Below are 21,474 nucleotides of genomic sequence, written 5' to 3'. Positions count from 1 at the left end.
CTTGTTTTGGGTATACCACCATACAGTTGAAATACAGAATAGGTAAAACTACTTACTAGGCACAAAAACTAACTTACTTCCATTAATCTCAAACCACAATTCTCTCTTCCCAATACAAAAAGGCTCCCCAACTCTTTTTATGATGAAGACATAAAAACACAAAATGTGCATTGTTTAGGAACTCAACTCACTGAGGGAGGAGAGCAAAAATTGCTCCAGATCTAGTTAAGAGTATTTTCTGAACAAGTCAGAATATAAAGTAAATCATAAGTGTTGATGGAACAGGTTATCATTTAGTGGTGACTAAGCAATTACAAGAGAAGTGTAGAAAGGCAGGCTTACACTTTATGTAACTCTTCCGCTAGAACTGAAGCGGAGGTCTAAGAAAGAAAAACAGTGTCAACATAAAAGCATTTAAGAAAAAGTCTAAAAGTTGTACAATAATCAAACAGAGCTTTAAAAATTAAAAGAAATTAATGTATATCAAGTTGTCAAGGTAGTATCTGGCCCATGATGAGTGTTCAATAAATAGTAGCTATTATTCTGAAAGCAACTTTGATCACCAACAACCAGTATTAGGGAATTACATAGCATAAGACAGTTCAAATGAGAACAAATTGCCAGGCCTGGAAATTATATAACTGACCAAGTACCAAATATACAGGAAAAACACCTACAAAGGCCATGTTTCATCTTTATCTTAGTAACAACTTCCAATAATAAAATGATACAGTTCATGGTTAAGATAACAATTAAGTCATTTGGTAATAACCATGCTCATCTTTACTTTTCAAAAACATACTTATAGCATTCTCTAAGTATTTAATTCCTGGTAAATTTTCTAGAGCTACCTTCTCAGCTAACTTAATATTTCAATTCACTTGGAGTTGATAATTTATATATATATGTACACTGACATACAAACATACTCTTCTATAGTAAAAAATTCTTACCCAATTCATTTTAGACTATAGTTTCTACAAAGAAAACAACTAGAAAAAAATATGTGCAATCTCATAGTTTTGGGAGTTTGAAATTGCCTGAATCTCAAAAACAAGTTTTTAATGTTAAAATTACTTTTTAACATAGAAAAAGCTAGTACTTTTTCTACAATTTTTAGAATTTTAAAGTTGAGGAGCTGAAATTGAAATGAACAGTATGTATATCACAGAAATAAGTACTTACAAGTTTTTTTCTTTTTTCTTAATGTTGTATTATAGATATATACACTTTATATCTATGTTTCACAGCAATGTTGCCAAAGAATAACAGGTCTAACAATACAACTTGCAAAACTCTGGAAGGTATCCCCACTCAGTGAACAGAAGTTTTAAAATGATCTTTTTGCCTACAATCTGAGATTATGTATTAACATATAGTATTACATTATTAACATACTGCTACCACCTGAGTGTATATAAAGTTTTCCCTTATGGTTAGTCAGTATTTACTAAGCATTTTTAATACATAAACCACTATTCCTAACACCATTTGGCCAATTTCTTCTGTTCTGTGTCAAGACTATGCACATTTCTTCCTTCTATGGTAGAAACTCTCTATTAGTTGGATTTGGATTTTTTTCTTGGTGTTTTCCCACAGCACTATACATAATTATCAGAGTGCTTAGCTATCAGAATCATCACTGTTGATTCATGGACTAGTTTCCCAACTACTAATCCAGTGCTTGGCACTCAACAGGCATTCAGGTGATTAATTTAATGGCTAAGAATTATATTATATTATTTATTATATAATGTCATTATTAAATTATATATATTTCATATTATATTATTATAATATACATTAGAAATGACAAGCAATATGAAAGCACAATTACCTGGGCTGCTATCTGGGAATGGAATTGTTGAATCTGAGCTTTCAAAGCCTCGTTCTGCTCCAAAATATCCTTTCATAAGTAACAACCAAAAAGGAGAGGGGGGGAAAGTGTGCTGTTAACAAATATACCAATGTACATGAACAAAATGAGGTACAAACTTGTTTATCTTTAAAAAGGCATTCTTAGATTCCAAAGCCATAATTTAAACAACAATGACTAGGGACTCTATTTTGAGAGTTGTTGTAGAAGGTAAAAATTAAGAGTAAGTTGTGTTGCCCCTAATCTAACACAAAGAATTTAAGACTGTGAGGACATCTTTAAGCACATATTCAAACACACCATATTGTGACAACTGCTCAAAAATTAAGTTATAATTATTCATCACCACTCCACAATTAGGATAAGGTAGACTATCCGCTCTCTTCTACAGAGACACATCCAGCCACTGCCTACCTTTATTTTTTAAAAAGAGAGAGAGAATTAGATACCTGAACTTGCATTTGTAAAGATTCTTCTTTGGTCACCCTTTTTTGCTCTGATTCCATTAACTGCATTAGTCTTTGCTCCAACTGTTGTTTTGATACCAAAGTATCTGTGAGCTTACTATGCAGACTCTGTACTTCATTTTCTTTGGCCACGAATTTGCTCTGTAAATCTGTAACAAAACATAGCATTTTACAAAGTTCTCTTCCTTTGCCTGGTTACTACCACTCATCTTTAGCACATGCATTATCTCCTCCAGAAAAAAATTCCTTGAATCTCTCCTCTTCTTCCCCTCCTGCACATGGCTCCCCTGTGCATTCTAGGCTTACCTTTATCATAGAACCTGCCACACTGTACTAATTCTTCTCTTCGCCCAGGAAGTAAGCTTTCTGAAAACAGAAACTGCCTTTTCTCTATATCCAGAGCAGTGTCCAAGGCTTGGTACACAGTACATACTCAAAAATGTGTTAAGTGAATGGTACATGAATGTTTAAAACTATTTTATCATTTCTTGAAAGCATTCTTTATTTCCCCAAAGACACTTTAGTAAGTTATCAAGTGAATCTCTTATAAATTCCCTATACTTTCCTACTTGGAAAACAGAAAAAGATGTTGATGGCTGACAATGTCCTGGTGTAGAATGAAGTACAACTTTTCTGTCTGCTTCTCTTCTTAGCAATGACCCCAAAACAACAAAGAAAATGAGAAACAAACACAAACTATCTTTGATGCAATCAAACTAACTCCAAATCCAGAAATTAAGATAAAATGAATGGAGAGATAATCACTAACTTGGAAGGGAAAGGTGTTCAGGAAATCTGGAAAGGCTCAGGAAATGGCGATACTAGGTATCGTAAGAGCTACCTCTTGGCCCCATAAAATAAACAAGTCCACCACCACTACCACCAAGGAAGAGAGGCAAATATAGGGAAAAAGAGAAAATGCATGTGTGTGCATATTTTAAGATGTTACTGCCATAACAAGACACTAATAACAGAATGAAACACAACTCAAAAAAGAACTCCTTATAATTAAACATAATGGTCATATCCAGGATTAGAACTCAGAAGAGCATAATTATTTCTTTACCAGCAATAGTGGAAGTTAAAACACTGAATTAATGCCTTCAAACTTCTGTGGGAAAAACTATTTATAACCTAGAACTCTCCATCCAACCAAACTACCAATCAAGCATGAAGGTAGAAAAAATAAAAACATTTTCAGATATGCAAAGCCTTAACCAATGTACTTAAAGGCACACTCCCATGGGACTAAAAGATATGCGATTAAATAAGGGAGGAAAGCAAGAAAGATGGTGGTGACAGTATCCAGAACACAGTCTCAGGAAGACAGCTATGGAGCCAACGAGAAAACACACAAGTCTTGGAACAGGAAGACGAAGGACTCCAGAAGGAAAAACTGAAAAGACTCTCCACTACCTCATATGTTGAGAGGTGGGCAGAGGAGAGAGGGTAACAGTTTAACCATAGGTAAAATTTTAAATCATAAAATAAGGATCAAACAACTTAAAAACATAAAGCAATAATTAGCTCAAGAAATTAAACAACATTGTTCATGAGAAGAACTGCAGTTTTAATATTTCTCTTGGCTCAGGACTGAGTTACACTGTCATAATGATGTCAACAATGAATACTGACATGATCAAGAAGTATGCGTAACCATATTGGTAGAATGAGGGGAAGGTGGGAGGAATGGTGTGGGAGTTAAGACCTCATTTCCCCGAAATAAAAGTCAACAGATACCTATTAAGAGATAGCAGTATGTGTACAAATAGTATGTGTATTTAGAAATATGATGGAGAATACCAAAAGCAAAAATGACTGCTTCTGGTGAGAGAGAGGTTTTATGGTTTACAGTTACATAGTTTATAGAGAAATATAGTTTATAGCTCAATTCTTTTGTCAAAATTCATATGTGCTTCATTGATGAAATAAAAAATATAACTTTAAAAAATAAGCTAATGTATCTTAACATAGACATAAACTTTATGTATAAAGAAAAAGGCCTTTAAGTATCTCCGGTATATTTAAATATGGAACCAAAGGGAAATACGGGAATGGAGGGACGGCAGGCATGGGGAATCAGAGGAAACCAAAGATCTAAAAAGCCAAAATTGCATGATCTATCCTACTGTTTGGAACTATAATTTACTACACTGACTCTTACAGGAGAAAAGGAGTAATGGAGACAAATAATACACACAATACAAGCTCCATTATCTCCCAGATGGAGTCATCAAATTAAGAATAAGTAACGAAACTTAGCATTTAAGTAGACTGTTTTAAGTCAACTATTTGAAATGGTAATGATCTTACTTTCTCTTCACAATACAGAAAGTGAGTCCTTCCTTACAAACAAAAAATAGAGGTAATCAAGGAACCAAAGGACATAACTACAGAAACGAAAACACACAAACTAGGTTCCTATTACCCTATTATAAACTATAATTTTATCTGCAACTTAATGCTTCAGGATAAAGCTAGTAGAGAATTTATTTTAGAAATTCTAAGAAATCTTAAAAAAATAAAGGTACTCCGAAAGTGCAAAAGCTATTTTTATTGGCCTTAACAAAAAGGTCAAATCATACTTTCTTCGTATATAGAGAGGGGAGAAAATTTAACCCAGGACTATATACTAAATTTACATGAATACCTCTCCCCTTACCTTGCTGTGCTGCCTCATGCTCTGCTGTTCTCTTCCTGATATAGCTCTGGACTTCTTCCCACCTTCTCTCAGCTTCTTGTAGCTGAACCTGGAAAAAGGTGAAGTCAGCACAATCACAGGATTTCAAAAAAAAAAAAAAGGCATCCTCTTTACTCTTGTCACAAAACTGCTTATTCCATCAGTCTCCTACATTAATAAAATATGCAGATATGCCCAGACTTATACAAAGATATCAGCCACAGTCATTCTACCCTCCAAAATGCAGGATTTACAAAAACCAAATATTTGTGCAGGTAGATCACTATAGCTACTACTATGTATATATCTGACCTATTTAGCTATGATCTGTTTCCCATCTTTATTTTCTGCAGCTGATAGGCTTTCAAAAGACAGGATGGTATCTTTACTGCTAAATCCCAGTAGGAACCTAAAATTCAAATTTTGAGATAGAGCACAACACTTCAATGATGACTATGGTCTTTAGTATCATTTATCTGCTTATCCATATCCATATGGAACTTCCATATTTATAAGTGCCAGCAGTAAACACACCAGCCAAGACAAATTTTGAATAAAAGGACAATTATATCAATCTCCCACAGGGACCCATAAAAACTTCAAGAAAACAAATTGCACTATTTTCCACATTCAATTATTCTCAAAGTCCTTTTAACCCCTACCACTCTGGAACTGGTATTAGGTATGATTCTACCAATGACCCAGGAAGGAATCTAATACACTGGACTTACACAAATTGAACTATATGTTCAATAAATCCTCTCCCCAGTAAAAAGAGGAAAGGACAATTCTATTCACCATTCTACTCAATGTGCATATGCTGTAAGATGCAAAAGAAACAAATCTATTCCTCTGTAGCCTGAGCAACCCCATGCATCACTTCTCAGCAGGAGCTTCTCATGGTACTAAGTACCATTCTGGTATCTAAAGAAACTGTGATTTTTTTAATACTACGGCTCAAGTGAAAGCTACTGGAGCATTTCTTGGTCTTGTGCTAAAGCAAAGGAAAATCATCTATTCCAATGCTGGAAGAAAAATATGCTCTACTGAACTTACTGAAAAATCCAAGTTATGGATGATAAATAATATTAAAGGTAATTTTTACCACTTGATTTTTGCGTCACACATGTGAACCCTAACCGCCCAAAGAAGAAATTCTGTTTGTATCTGTCCATCAGCAAATTTCATTTTTCCTATCTTCAGTCTTTAACTTCAGACTCAAGCCTATATTCAATTCTCTCATTACTGCACATGCTTCTACACAGGCAGAACACTTAGACTACAGATTCCTTTAAGCCTCAAACTACATTTCTCAAACCTACATACATATTTAGGTCCCTGAACTGAATATCTATATTATTTGTGAAATGATAAAGATAAATAAAAAAATAATAATATCTACATTATTTATGAAATGATAAATAAAGATGGGAATAGATCACCTTCAACTGAGTAACTGCTTGTTCAGCATTCTTCTTTTGGACTTCCTCTTGCTGTAGCTTTCCTGTTTTCTCGGTTAGCTCATTAACCAACCTAGCATAATCCTGGCGTAGTTTATTTAGTTCAGCAGACTGCCTGAAAACAGTAACTGGATTAGGAACCTTCTATTATTACAAACACATAAAAAGAATAAACAAAACATATCTGATATTTGTTTTCCTGAGTAATTCCACTTACACCCAAGTGAAAAGAAAATGTTTTAAGTGACTACTAATAATGAAGTCTGGTTGACTATAATCTCTGAATCATTCTGGCAACAATTACACAAATTCTAAAATCACCATAATCAAGAAAAATGGATGGCTACATACTCATGAGCATAAGTCAACAGTGTCACCCTCAAACTGGTGTTCTGAAAATCTATTAAAATCAGTCAGAGTGCTTATTCTTGTAAGCATGCGACTAACACTTCTCTAAGGCAGTTTCTCAAAGGAAAGCCCAGAGCCAATTTCATCACCATCACAAGGAATATGTCTTAATATGCAGATTCCTGGGCTCCACCTCAAAGCCACTGAATCATAATCTTTTATGGGTAGGACTCAAGAATATGCTTTTTTAATGAACATGCCAGATGCCCTTCAGAATAATGAAGTTTAAGAACTACTGTTAAAGGGGATAGATGTTTTAAAACTTAAATATTCAGTTTCATAAATGTGTAGACAATGTTGCACTGCTACCACTAATATTTATCACAGAGTTTAGCTGAAGAGGTTCTTCACATAGCAAGAAAATTGTTTTTGAAAATTCATTTTAGAAACAAACGTAAAACACAGAAGTCTAACCAAACACTATCAAACACCATTTTGATGGTCCAAGAAAATATTCCGCCATTCAATGAAAATATCCTGCCATTCAATTAAAAATAAAGCATTTGGAAACATACTTGCTTTCTAGCTGGTTTGTAGTGCTGCTGACAGCATCTCTCAGTATGCCATTCTCCTGCTTCAAGTGAGCTATCTCTGCCTCCATCTGCTCACGAACTTGCTGGAACTGAAAGTATTTCACAAACATAAGATTTTTAGAAACAAAGACTGCCAAAATGAACTTAAAAGAAACTTTATTATAATGAGAATGTAAAAAGAATCAAAAGAATGAAGTTTGGACCATCTTTCTCAAATAAATATAAACAAATTTAAAGGATGAATTACATTTTTATTGTGGTGAATGCAAAGTAAATACAAGCTGCCACAACATTCAAGAATGCAAGTAGATACTAGCTGCTATCATACTGGAAATGTAAAATAAATACAAATAGAAACGCTGTTTTAGAAATAAAAGACTTAGAATTTCTTTCCTACCCAACAGACTCCTACAGAATAACCCTATCTTGATCCTGTATCAATTTCATGTCAGCAGTTTTCAATGAAAGATTTGTAATCAAAGTTTAAAAACTGAAAATATGTTTAACACATTTATATTAAGTTACAAACTGAGCTATAACCAAATAGATGGCAAATTCATCACGCAAAAATCTACTCACTAAAATATTCTGGCCTTTTAATTCTTATCTCAGAATTACAGAACCAAGAGAAAGAATACTGAATCTCATATTCCCATAAGGATAGGTCTCATTTTAGAATGTGGAATAATCTTAATAATTTTAAGAAAACCTATTCAACTGAGAGAAATTAAAGGATATATATCTATTTTTCAGAGAACAAATCACATAGAACCTATATCCTGGCTTCTATAAAAGAAAAAGAAAAAATAAATCACCTTCCACCCTTAATAAGAGTACTACAAATACTTGACTAATTTCCAAATTAATATAAGTAGCAGTTAAGGAAAAGAAAAAAATCACTTGAGACTAGGAAAATCAGTTCTTCAATAACCCATTTATTAATGGGAAAAAAATATATCAAATGGCTGGGGGTTGGAAAGATAGAGGATTGGGTCAAGTGAAAGCACAAAGCAGTGGAAACTGTAAGAACCTGACAACAGATTCATTCACTTCTTCTCTGCTATTAGTGTTTTTCTGTGGAAAACACTGGGACTTTGATAGCAGTGAAGAAGAATTTAAAACTTTTCAGCATGAGACTAGCAATGTGATCAAAATAATATCTTAGAAACAAATATCTGATACTATTTACATGGTAGAATGGAAATGAGAGACTGAAAAGCCACTATAATTATGCCAGTATGAAATAATAAACTGAGGTGATGTCTAAGAACTGAATGCAAGAGTACCTTGAAATAAAGTATCTTAAAGATTTCAGAAAAAAACTGTAAACTGAGCAAGAGAGAGAAGGCAAAGTATTCAAGCATAAGGATAATAATGCCTCAGATGTTGGAAAATAAGAACTTAATCAAAAGCAAGAGTTTGATTTTAGACATATGTTAAATTAGAGGTGATGACGAGAGCTTCCAAATTGAAGTATCAGCTAGCAATGGAAATAATTCAAAAAATCACTGGCCCAAGAAGACATGAACAGACATTTTTCCAAAGAAGACATCCAAATGGCCAACAGACACATGAAAAAGTGCTCAACATCACTCGGCATCAGGGAAATCCAAACCAAAACCTCAATGAGATACCACCTCACACCAGTCAGAATGGCTAAAAGTAACAAGTCAGGAAACGACAGATGTTGGCAAGGATGCGGAGAAAGGGGAACCCTCCTACACTGTTGGTGGGAATGCAAGCTGGTGCAGCCACTCTGGAAAACAGTATGGAGGTTCCTCAAAAAGTTGAAAATAGAGCTACCCTATGGCCCAGCAATTGCACTACTGGGTATTTACCCCAAAGATACAAATGTAGTGATCTAAAGGGGTACGTGAACCCCAATGTTTATAACAGCAATGTCCACAATAGCCAAACTATGGAAAGTGCCTAGATGTCCATCAACTGATGAATGGATAAAGAAGATGTGGTATATATATATATATATATACACACACACACACAATGGAATATTACACAGCCATCAAAAAAAAAAAAAAAAAAAAAACGAACTCTTGCCATTTGCAACGATGTGGATGGAACTAGAGGGTATTATGCTAAGCGAAATAAGTCAATCAGAGGAAGACAAGTATCATATGATCTCACTGATACAAGGAATTGTTAATCTCAGGAAACAAACTGAGGGTTGTTGGGAGTGGTGGGGGGTGGGAGGGATGGGGTGGCTGGGTGATGAACATTGGGGAGGGTATGTGCTATGGTGAGCGCTGTGAATTATATAAGACTGATGAATCACAGACCTGCACCCCTGAAAAAAAACCCTTTTTTTAAAAAAAAGAAGAAGAAGAAGATAGTAGGAAGGGAAAAATGAAGGGGGGAAGGGGAGGGGGAGACGAGCCATGAGAGACTACGGACTCTGAGGAACAAACTGAGGGTTTTAGAGGGAAGGGGGTAGGGGAATGGGTTAGCCCAGTGATGGGTACTAAGGAGGGCACGTACTGAATGGAGCACTGGGTGTTATATGCAAACAAGGAATCATGGAACACTACATCAAAAACTAATGATGTAACGTATGGTGACTAACATAATAAAAAAAAAAAAATCACTGGCCCAGAAAGCTCAAATAGGGGGAATATTAGACACCCACTAGGTAAGCCGACCCAAACCATGTTCTTCATCAATGATAAAAATGGTATTTCAATCTTAGAGAAAGAGAACAAACCAACCAACCACTGGTTCAGACTTAACTGGAATCATGGAAACAAGTAGTATGTAGAAAAGACAGTAAGAACTGAACCTTCTGAAACGCTCAAAGAAGAGAGGTAAAAGTAAGCCAAGAGACAGGTCACTTAGGCCAAAACCTTAGAAGTCATCCTTCATTATCAGCTCTCTCTTGCTCTCTCCTCCACTCCATCACCAACCCCCATCTACTAACTCTTTCTTCTGGATCACTCAAACTCAACCCCTCACTGTCAACATCTGATTTTAGGCCCTTGTTCTAGGACGTGGATTCCTGCAAAAGCCTTGCAATTATCTTGTTCCACTCTCCACACTGCTACCAGAGTAATAACTAAAAATACTAATATAATCACACTGCTGAGTTGCTTAACTCCTTTAATGGCTCCCCAGTCTTCAGGTATATAAGGCCCTTTAAGACAGGGCCTCTATTTACATCTCTAGATCTTTTCCTCATTCTAGCCCTGATTTCCAAACACAACTCCTACTGCATTTCTCATGAACTGTTATCACTGGGCAATCTCTATCAGAAACACCTGGGATGCACTCATTAAAAAGCTACATCCTGGGCCCCAAAATAGACCCACTGAACAATAATCACCTCTAGGGATGGGACTAAGGAATCACACCAAGTAATAACCCAGTACCCATTTCTTCACTCTCTTACCTGATAATGCCTAATTGTTTTAAAACATTCAACACAGTTTGCATATCATTTCTAACAAGACTTCCCTATAATCCTCATCTTCCCTACTCCCCAACCCAATGGTTCTGAAGCACCCACTGCTTACCTCTACAGTAATCCCCCCCTTATCCACAGGTAATACCTTCCAAAGACCCCCAAGTAGATGCCTGAAACTGCAGAGTACTAAACCATGGGTATACTATGTCTTTTCCCTATACATATGTACATACATACATATCACAAAGTTTAATTTATAAATTAGGCACAGTTAAGAGATTAATAACTAAAAATAGAACTACAATATACTGTCATCAAAGTTACACGAAGTGATTTCTCTCTCTCAAAACATATTATACTGAATTCACCCTTCTCGTGATGATGCGAGATAATAAATGCCTACGTGATGAGATGGGAGGTAATGACACAGGCACTGTGACACAGTGTTAGGCTACTACTGACCTTCTGACAATATGTCAGAAGAATCATCTGCTTCCAGGCCACGGCTGACCATGGGTAACTGAAACCACTGAAAGTGAAATGGGGATAAGGCAGGACTACTATATTGTAATGGAGTATTTACTTGTCAGCTTCCAGCCTCTGCCTCATCCCCCCCTCGAAAAGGTGCTCACTTACAGACAGGGAGCCAGTTTAGCCAATGTACCATCGCCCAGCACACAGCCTTACACATATTAGGCACTTAAAGTCTGCTAATTAATGAATGCAAAATTTCATTTTGTTTTCAAAAAATGAAAAGATACCTTCATCTGCATCTGCTGAGTCTCTTGATAACTAACATGCATTTTGTTTTGAAATACATTATGTTCCTTTTCTAATGTTCCAATCCGATCCTTCATCCTTGCTATAACCACATTGCTTCTTTCTTTCTCTGACATCATTTCCTAGAAGAATAAACCAGAAAAAAAATTATGAAAACCTACTAAAAAAAATAAGTACCATAAGATTATAATAAAAAAACATTTTTAGCATCAGTAAAAATGATGTAAGACAATCATGAATTCTGAAATAAGTACATGCTTGAGGTCAAAGGTTTAAAAAAGAAATTGTCTCTGCATCTTACCTGCATCCACCTGCACCAATTACTTTCATAAACACTTTGCTGTTCTGTTTATTCTTATTCCAAATGCACTTTCTGGTCTGAGTTAAAGAGCTGAACCTAGAATAAATCCTACAGTCTAACTTGATTATAAGAAAGAATAGTTTTAAGGCAAAACAATTAGTTTTCTATTATTTGCAGGTACTAGCTTTTAGGGTTTAGAAAAGGCCTAAAAAAATAACCTAGCAGAGAAAAAAAGAAGTCTCTTCCCTGAGAGAAAAGAAAAAGACATGTTCATGGCAGAATGGAAGATTGGAATAAGGGAAAGTAAAAAATCAGAACTCCAAGTTTTATTATCTTCCCAAGTCAAATCTTAAAAGGGTGATTTCATTTTATATTGCAACTATCATGAACTCCTAGAGCAAATATTATCGAAGTAAAAGAGAGCCAACCAACTTTAAAGTTATCTGCAGGCATGATCAGTTTATACCCCCTCATCTAAGACACTGAAAAAACTTAAAACTTTTTTTTTTAAGTGAGTATATGCACACATGCGGGGGCTGGGGGGTGGGAATGGGACAGAGCAAGAGGGAGAAAGAGAATCTTAAGTAGGCTCCACGTCCAGCGTGGGACACAACACTCAATCTCACAACTCTGAGATCATGACCTGAGCCAAAATGAAGAGTCGGACGCTTAACTGAATGAGCCACCGAGGCACCCTCAAAATTTATAACTTTTATGTACTTGATGGTTTCCTCCCAGAAGAGTTTACATCCATCTGCAAAGTGTTATACTGATGTATATAATACACTTAGGAAGAAGTACACACATCTTAAGTATATAGCTCAATGAATTACTATGAAGTGGATACCTTTTTAATTTTTAAAATTATAGTCAGAAAACCACAGCCACATAAAACTACACTAAAGTGTGTAATCGTAAGGCAACATGCTTATTTTAGTAACAACTTTGATTAATCTTAATCTGACCAAGTTTTTCCATTAACTTTTATTTACTTCAAATTCACATAAAAGGTTTTATATTCAAATGAGGCCATCCTCATAATGTCATCAAGTAGCTTCATGAATGATAAAAAACCTCATTTACTGTATTTAATTCCTAAAAGGAGAAACAAGTACCCCAAGAAGAATAAGACCACATTTTCCATAGAATTTCAATTACGTTCTCAGTCTACATAATTTTTTTGGAGATATAATTGACATAGAACATTATATAAGTTTCAGGTATACAACATGGCTCAATATTTATATATATTGCAAAATGATCACCATAATAAGTCTAGTTAACATCACCACTATAATTACAATTTTTTTTTCTCATGATGAGAACTTTTAAGATATACTTTCTTAGCAACTTTCAAATATATAACACAGTATTACTAACTATAGTTACCATGCTGTACATTATATCCCCAGGACTGATTTATTTTCTAATTAGAAATTTTTATCATTTAACATGATTTTTACATAATTTTTTAAAGGTTTTTTGTTTGTTTTTACCTCTCAGAGTAAAATTTCCGGGGTTTGAAGAACTTCATTGATTAAAAATTATAAATATCACAAGACCCTTTATAAATAAAATTACCTATTAAGAGTTCCACATTTATCTTACTGGATTTAAACAAGATCACACCTAGTTCTGTCCTTCCTTAGAGACTAATTCTAGGTCAGATCCAAGTGAAACATGCCCCCAATGCCCAAATGCTTCTGTTATTTGAAATTAATATATTTAGGAGCACTGTTATTTTAAATTCAACTGTAATTCAATTGTAGGCTATAACATGAAAAAGTGAGGCACCACCACCACAATTCTATAAGAAAGTGACTTTTACTGGGTATAAATTTGCTATACAAATAATTAAATCTGTAATTACAGACAATTTCTGAAATCCTTCACTGCTTCTGATTCAGAACATATATCCCTTAAATACAAGAATGTCTTCACCTGAGTTAACTGCTTACACCGATCCTTAATAGCAGCAGCATCTTCCTTCACAGCAGCAAGTAACTTGTCTTTTTCTTGAAGCTGATGTACAAGTGCAGTCAATTCTCCTTTACTTGACTACAATTGGGAAATCAATACAGAATTAGTAAGAGTTAACATGAGCTAATGAAAATTATGAAAATGAAATATCTAATATCAAGTGTTCTTACCAATGCAGAGTTCACAATTATATATAAAGTAGAATCATGGCCAAGTACTAGTCAGTGAAATATCATTCATGAAAGTCACTGTATCATTCTATATTCTGATGCATACAATAGGACACATATCAACCAATAAACAAATTTTTTACAAAGAATTCTAAGACTCCAGTTTCAAACCCAGAGTCAAGATAGCAATCTCCTTCTCCTCCTCCTAAAAAGATCAAAAGAGGAATATGAAACCAAAATGCAAACAACCAAAATGAAACAATCATCTGTAATATCAAAACATAACATCAGAAAAGACTGCCAAAAGTAGTGGAGATCAAATACAAGTGCTTGACAACCCTGTCAAAATATACTAGACTATAGAAGTACCCCAGTGCCTAGTTCTCTGAAATTAACCGGCATATCCTGAAAGGAAAAACTAACAATCTTCCACTTGACATCAGGAACAAAGAAGGTAGGAATCTTCTTGGAAGGAAAGCTCAAGAAGCAAGAAAGAAGAAATCATACAAACTTTACAAAGAGAGCAGCTAGTTAGGAAGAGTCGAGAGAAATTCTCTATAGTGAGACTCCACAGTGAAGTCTTTTTTTTTTTTTTTAAGATTTTATTTATTTATTTGGCAGAGAGAGAGAGCGAGAGAGCACAAGCAAGGGAAGCAGCAGAGGGAGAGGGAGAAGCAGAGTCCCCACTGAGCAGGGAGCCCGATGCAGGACTTGATCCCAGGACCCTGGGATCATGACCTGAGTCGAAGGCAGGCATTTAACCGACTGAGCCACCCAGGTGCCCCATAAGAGTGAAGTCTTTTATCTGGGAAGATGGAAAGGCTAAAAGAACTTCTCACACACAGCTTGAGGAAAACAGCAGTTAGCCTTGGTCCTTTCATTATCAATCTCCAGGCACAGAGTTGATCTAAGAGGAACACCCTCGCTAAAAGAGTGCTGATTAAAGAGAAAACAGGGTCGTGGTGCCTAGGTGGCTCAATAGGGTAAGCATCTGTCTTTAGCTCAGGTCATGATCCCAGGGTCCGGGGATCCAGCCCCACATTGGGCTCCCTGCTCAGCAGGGGGCCCGCTTCTCCCTCTGAACTCTTTGTCAAATAAATAAATAAAATCTTTGGGGAAAGAAAAAGAAAAGAAAACAGGGTCTATGCAAGACACATGAAAAAAGGAAGGAAAATAACAAAAATAAATGACAAGTGAAGAAAAATCACCAAAAAAGGATTGTAAAACAACAGACAAAATTGTGTTAAAAAATATCGCCATGATTTTTAAAAATCTTACAGCAGTCATTTCTGGAAAAACAAGAGCAAAGAACAGAGCTCACGAGAAAAGATAAGCTCAAAGAAAAGACCAGAGAAGGAGATGAAATATGAGCTGGCAAAACCCGAAGTGGAAGTAAAAGTAACACCACCTCAGAAATACAATCCAGTTAGAAGCAGAGAACAGAAAAAGACACACTGCTGAACTACAGTAAGAAACAGAGAGTCCAGGATGGAGAAAAGTAATTAAGAAAGAGAAATAAACCAAAAGCTTTTTTTTTTTTTTAGGATTAAAATGTGAAAGATAAAGACAATAGGCAAAGATTTAGTATATGCGTAATCGATACCCATTATTTCAATTATGCTAAAGGACAAATCTCATGATTGAAAAGACATGCTTTATCCAAAGAAATACTGAGGGAGGACGCAGGAGTCAAGGCCAAAACCATATTAAATTTACTGAACTTAAAAGAAGCTGAATCCCTTGATGTTTGTACAGTAGGGTGGACACTGGAAAAGTCCAATAAATAATAAATACTTGGGTAGATTGCCCAAAAGATGTTTTTATTCTGAGAGTGTGGTCTGACAAAAATACATGAAAAGAGTGCAAAATTCAGTGTGGTCTCAGACCTCTATCCAGCTATATAAGCAGGGAATGGTAAAGCAAGCATGAAAACTTCTCAAGAAAGTGAAACCCAGAAATATTATACCCCACCAAATTATCATTCAAATATAATAACAAAAAAGCATTTTAAGGAAATATAGTTCCTATGAGCCCTTCTTGAAGAAATTCCAGGAAAAATAACTTTAGCCAACCAAGAGATGAATACAGAGACTACGGCAAAAGAACGGTTATCAAGCTTTAAACCCACCATTCACCTGTAAAATTATGACTAAAACAAACATGAAAATTACAGTCACGAAATATTAAATATTCTAAGTATCTGATAAACAAATGCTATAATTAACAAAAGCTGAGAGGCAAAAAGGAGAAAGTGTAGGAAAAAATTTAAGTAGGCAGACTTCCTCTTGTTATATAGCATAGAGTCAAGAGTTAATAAAGTTGAAAAAAATCATATAATTGAGGCAAGTATATTTAAAGGCCAACACTAAGAAATTAATAATCAATTAAAATATCAAATATATTCTTACTAATAATTACATTAACAGTTAACATTTTTGAGCAATTACTGTATGCTAGGAACTCTGAGCACCTACTGTATATGATTTCATTTAACTTTCAAAACCTGATTATCATTCCCATTTGGGAAATAAGGAAACTGAGGCACTGGGGTTAAGTCACTTACCTAAAGCCAAATAAATCTCAATGTGGCAGAACTCAGATTTGAATCCAGGAAATCTGACTCTAGAACCCAGTATATTAACCTAGGTCTAATATAAAACACAAATGGCTTATAGTTTAAAGATAAAGGCACATGCGTGCACACATGCACACAATATAAAATCTCCTCTTCAACTACGCAACCCCTTTAGCGTTTATTCTCCTCTTCCCACCTAAGGTTATTCAAACTGGACACACTGTCACCTTTCCTATTTATTCAATACTTACTTACAGTCCAATACTCCAATGAAACTGCTTTCACTGAGGATATCAAATCCAAATTTTCCATCCTAATCCTCCTTAATCTCTCTAAAGCATGTCATTGTTGCCTTTTCCCCTCACCCCTGAACTCTCTACCCTCCTTAAGCATCTGTGATTCCACTGTCTCCTGGTGTTGCTCCTCCTCTTCAGGATCCTTTTGTGGTGGCTTTCCCCGCCCTTTAAATGTTGGTGTTTCTCTGGGCTCATTCTTGAACTTTCTTAGCACTCCCCACATCCTCTCTGGTCTAATACACATTTACCATGTGTATTGGTGATAGAAGATTACTTTCCTAAGTCACACCCTAAGTGATCTTTTTTCAACTCCAGAGAAACATATATTCAACTGTGAAATGAATATACCCACTTAAATGATCCAAAGGATGCCTAAAACAACCTCCTAAAAATTTTCACAATCCTCTACTCTCTCCTCCTCAGCAAAGTGTTCATAAATACCGCTGTCACCACAATCTATCCAGTTACTCAAGAGCAAAAACAAGCATTCATTCTAGACTCTTCTTCAGCTACCGTATCTAAGTGGTCAGCAAGTTCTCTAACTCCTGTATCTGCACCCTATGTTGGTGCTCCTGCACTGATCTTCACCCTTAGCTGGAGCAATCTTTATTAGGTGTGGGGATTTATTTATACCTGGAACCTTGCCATCTATTAAAAGGTCTGACCAAGACAGTTTCTATGACAGGAAAAGGGGAAACTAAACTTACTTTTGCAGATACAGAGGACCTACCAAAGATACTGAGTCCCTGCAGATGAGAACAGAACCACTCCATGAGAAACCCAGAACAATAAAATTTTAAAAGAAAGCCCAGTTCCAAAGATGGAGAAAAATGTGAAGTTGCAAAATACTCTATTTCAAAACACTATCTTTAAGAGTACCCGACTTCCTCCTTGGCCTGCCTAAAACAGCTATCAAGGGGAGGTTCATTTACCACCTAGTCTCTAGAGTTCAAAGCTATCCCTCAGACAATAAAATAATTACTCTTGCCCGCATAAATCACCACCAACATCCTCAGAGGAGGACACTTAAAGCAATTATTTTCAATTTTAAAAAGCAGTAATTTCAAACATCAGGCATAGTAACTTCAACTGGAGGCTTTTCCCTTATCCCCACAAATAACTAAGAACACTTTTAAGATACACACTTACCCAATTAAAGTAAACCAAAGTGCAAATTCTTCAATTAAGAATTTCAAGAAAGCTTCTTGCAACAGAATAATCTGATTTTGTATCCAAAGTCACACGCAGTTACCACACGTACCCTGATTAACCCTGGAATACCTTGTTTACTCTGGGCCATTGCTGGCACCATGTGGAGACCGTCCAACAAGCATACTACATTATAAAATGCCAGAGTGGTAAAACACATTGTCAACAGATCCTCGGAAGTATCGACAGACTTAATATGCTATGATAAATTCTATGACAAGGAAGTCCACATAGTTAGGAGAAAGAATAGCATATGAACAATTTAGACTGGGAATTCAATTAGCCTTATATGAGGAAATGATACAGACACATCAACTAGGAGACTACTGGAGGTAATCAGGTGAGGGGGATGGCTTGGACTGAAGAAAAAATGGAAGCCACTCGTGGTTTTAAAGCAGGTGAGTGGTTAGGTGTGTGTGCGTTAGTGTGTGTATGTGTGTGTTAAGAATAATAACAATTAAGTCCAGCATCTAATATTGACTATCAGATACCATGTCATCTTATCGCACACAAGTAACATCTGAAAACGTGTCACCTTTCCCAGTATGACATAGTATACATGATAATATAGTCAGCATGACCCATGAGAAATTAAATTTTAACTCCATGGATTGTCTTTTGTTCTGGCAGGGAGGGGGTGGTGTTTTGTTTGTTTTTTGTTTTGTTTTGGGTTTTGTTTTGTTTTTTTTACAAATTTTAGTCAGTCACAGCAGTTAACTCTACCATACAAATCACTTATTTTAGAAGGATGATCTCTCTCGCTCTCTCACATACACACACACGCACACACACACACAGATTCCCAGGTTCTTTGAAGTGTGCTATATTGAGTCACAGAAACATTCCATATAGTCTATCCAGAAATCACCTGACTTCCAAGCAGAGCAAAGCAAGGTTAAGTGCCAAATGTCCTATAAATCATCTTATTATAAGCACTTCACTTTTGTCAAAATATCAGATGACTCAGACACCTGACTAAATAAGTGTATTGATTAGTATGGATATAAGAAATAACTTCTGAAGCCATTCCAGAATTAAATGTGACTATGTGCTTTGGAATATGAATAATGGTAACGTGATTTTATTCCTCTAGCAAAAATCTTGTTCAGTGAACTTTTTTCTTTTTTTTTGAGAGTGCGGGCAGGGAAGGAGGGGTAGAGGAAGAAAGAGATTCTCAAGCAAGCTCCACGCCCAGCACGGGGCCTGACATGTGGCTTGATCTTACAACCCCAAGATCATAACCTGAGCAAAAATCAAGAGTTGGACACCTAACCAGCTGAGACACTCAGGTGCTCCTTGTTTGATGAACTTCTAATCACTGTTCCCAAATATGCCCATAATCAAAAATATGCTTACCCTCTTTAAAGCATCCTGTATCACACCAGACTTCTCCTTTAGCAGGTCTACAACACAAAGGGCCTCATCTTCAGAAAACATCATAGTCTTCAAGGACAGAAGAAAATCTTTAAATTTCACTTCAGCATTTTCTTTAAAAAAAATAAAGAGTTGGCATTTAAGAAACACAAGTAATAACTTCAGCAAAGGTAAGCATCAAGAATTCTTGACCCAAAAAGTCAATAACCAAGAGAAAACAGATTTACATTTCAGGTCAAACAACAAAAATGTTCCAGTCAAGAGAGAAAAAAGTGTTCATCATCTTTAATATACTATGGAATAATTACATTAACTAAAAACTTGGTCAAATTGCGGAATACTTTAAAGTGCCAGTATGCCCTCACTTTAAAAACATTCAAATGTCTAGAATGCTAGTATCTATACCAGATATGGTCACAAATCTTCTCATTCAACCTTAATACTCATGATATATAAATCAAATTTTACAGATGAAAAAATAAGCACAAAGATAATTATAAAAAGGAAATCTGATTTTATAAATATCAAATAAATACAAACAATCTTGACATTTAAAAAAAAATCCATGCATCGGGGTGCCTGGGTGGCTCAGTCGTTAAGCGTCTGCCTTCTGCTCAGGTCATGATCTCAGAGTCCTGGGATCGAGCCCCGTATCGGGCTCCCTACTCAGCAGGAGGCTGCTTCTCCCTCTCCCACTCCCCCTGCTTGTGTTCCCTCTCTCGCTGTGTGTCTCTCTCTCAAATAAATAAATAAAATCTTTTTAAAAAAATAAATAAAAATTAAAAAATTGATGCATCAAGCATCCCAATTCACCCAATTTCCCCGGGGGGCTTCTTAATATCAAGCACAAACTTCCTCTTCTTAAAAAGTAACTGCAATCCATTAGACCCAAAGAAGTCTAATAATTCAGTAACATGTCAGTTTAAAAAATCAGATGTGTGCATGCATGAGGACAAGGGGTATATGGGAATTCTCTGTACTTTCCACTCAATTATGCTGTGAAGCTACCGCTGCTTTTAAAAAAAAAAAAAAAGTAATAATAAAAGGTGGTTGTGAATTAGCATAGAAACCTCACAAGAGACAACAGTCAAAGAGAAAAAAAAGAAAAACACCAGACAGCAAAATAACTGTGAGATCTCGGGCAAGTCAAATTCAAGGGTCTAGCTCTACAGAACTTAGCAGACTGGACTAGAAAACTACCAATAAACCTTTCACTACAAAGATTCTATTATTCTTTTACAACTCATTGTTTCTATGACAAAATTTACTTGACTCCACCAGAACTCAAAAATGTGTTTCTTCAATACAACAAACGGTTGCATGCCATGTGTTACCTTTGTCAGTTTCAGTCTTCAATTTTTTAGCCCCCGTTTTCTGGATTCCTTCTACTTGGTCAGGTTTAATTAGATCAATAACCTCTCTCTTATCCAACACAGGATTTGAATCAGCATTATCCATCAAAGGAATATAAGTAGTTGCGTGAATAAGGGGTTCATCTACCAAGACTGCAATTTAAATTCAACAAAATTATAATTACTCAGGGCTTTATATAATGGAGTAATTAATAACAAGCACACACATTGAAATTTAATGATAAATGCAGTTATTTTCAAATATCTAACACCAACTTGGCTTTAAATTCCTATTTTATCACTTAACAAGTCAAACCACTCTAATTAAAGCAGTACCAGTTCAACAGTATTTTACAGTACATCATTTAACTAAAAGTGTGTTGGCCTATCTCCTCTTTAATAGTATCTGAAGATTTCTTCTACATCCTTTACATTTTAGTTAGTCATTTTCTTCCTGTTTTAACTAAAAATCCATTCACATTTAATTGGTGCCCAAAGAAAACTATTAATCTGTATTTATGCTGGTACTTTACTGAATTCTTACTGCAAATGCTAGTTTTTTAATTGAGCCACTTTATAGGTACAAAAATCAGTCATT

At 35.5% G+C, this 21,474-nt stretch overlaps 1 protein-coding gene across 9 annotated transcripts in view; it reads right to left on the bottom strand.

Moving 5' to 3' along the window:
* The window catches only part of KTN1 (kinectin 1), a 107,722-nt gene that overhangs the window by 44,907 nt on the left and 41,341 nt on the right, over positions 1–21,474 (bottom strand). For all 9 annotated transcript variants that reach the window (XM_036113889.2, XM_078053742.1, XM_078053743.1 and 6 more), the window contains exons 4-13: positions 20,859–21,029; positions 19,507–19,637; positions 13,862–13,978; positions 11,601–11,741; positions 7,407–7,513; positions 6,466–6,598; positions 5,006–5,093; positions 2,326–2,492; positions 1,838–1,906; positions 343–380 (exon numbers count right to left, since the gene is read on the bottom strand). In XM_036113889.2, the coding sequence (XP_035969782.2) occupies positions 343–380; positions 1,838–1,906; positions 2,326–2,492; positions 5,006–5,093; positions 6,466–6,598; positions 7,407–7,513; positions 11,601–11,741; positions 13,862–13,978; positions 19,507–19,637; positions 20,859–21,029 (1,162 nt within the window). The remainder of the gene's footprint in view (positions 1–342; positions 381–1,837; positions 1,907–2,325; positions 2,493–5,005; positions 5,094–6,465; positions 6,599–7,406; positions 7,514–11,600; positions 11,742–13,861; positions 13,979–19,506; positions 19,638–20,858; positions 21,030–21,474) is intronic.

Source organism: Halichoerus grypus, chromosome 8 (assembly GCF_964656455.1).
Source record: "Halichoerus grypus chromosome 8, mHalGry1.hap1.1, whole genome shotgun sequence".
Lineage (NCBI taxonomy): Eukaryota > Metazoa > Chordata > Mammalia > Carnivora > Phocidae > Halichoerus > Halichoerus grypus.
The sequence above is the reverse complement of the archived record's forward strand: the minus strand, read 5'-3'. Positions and strand labels throughout refer to the sequence as shown.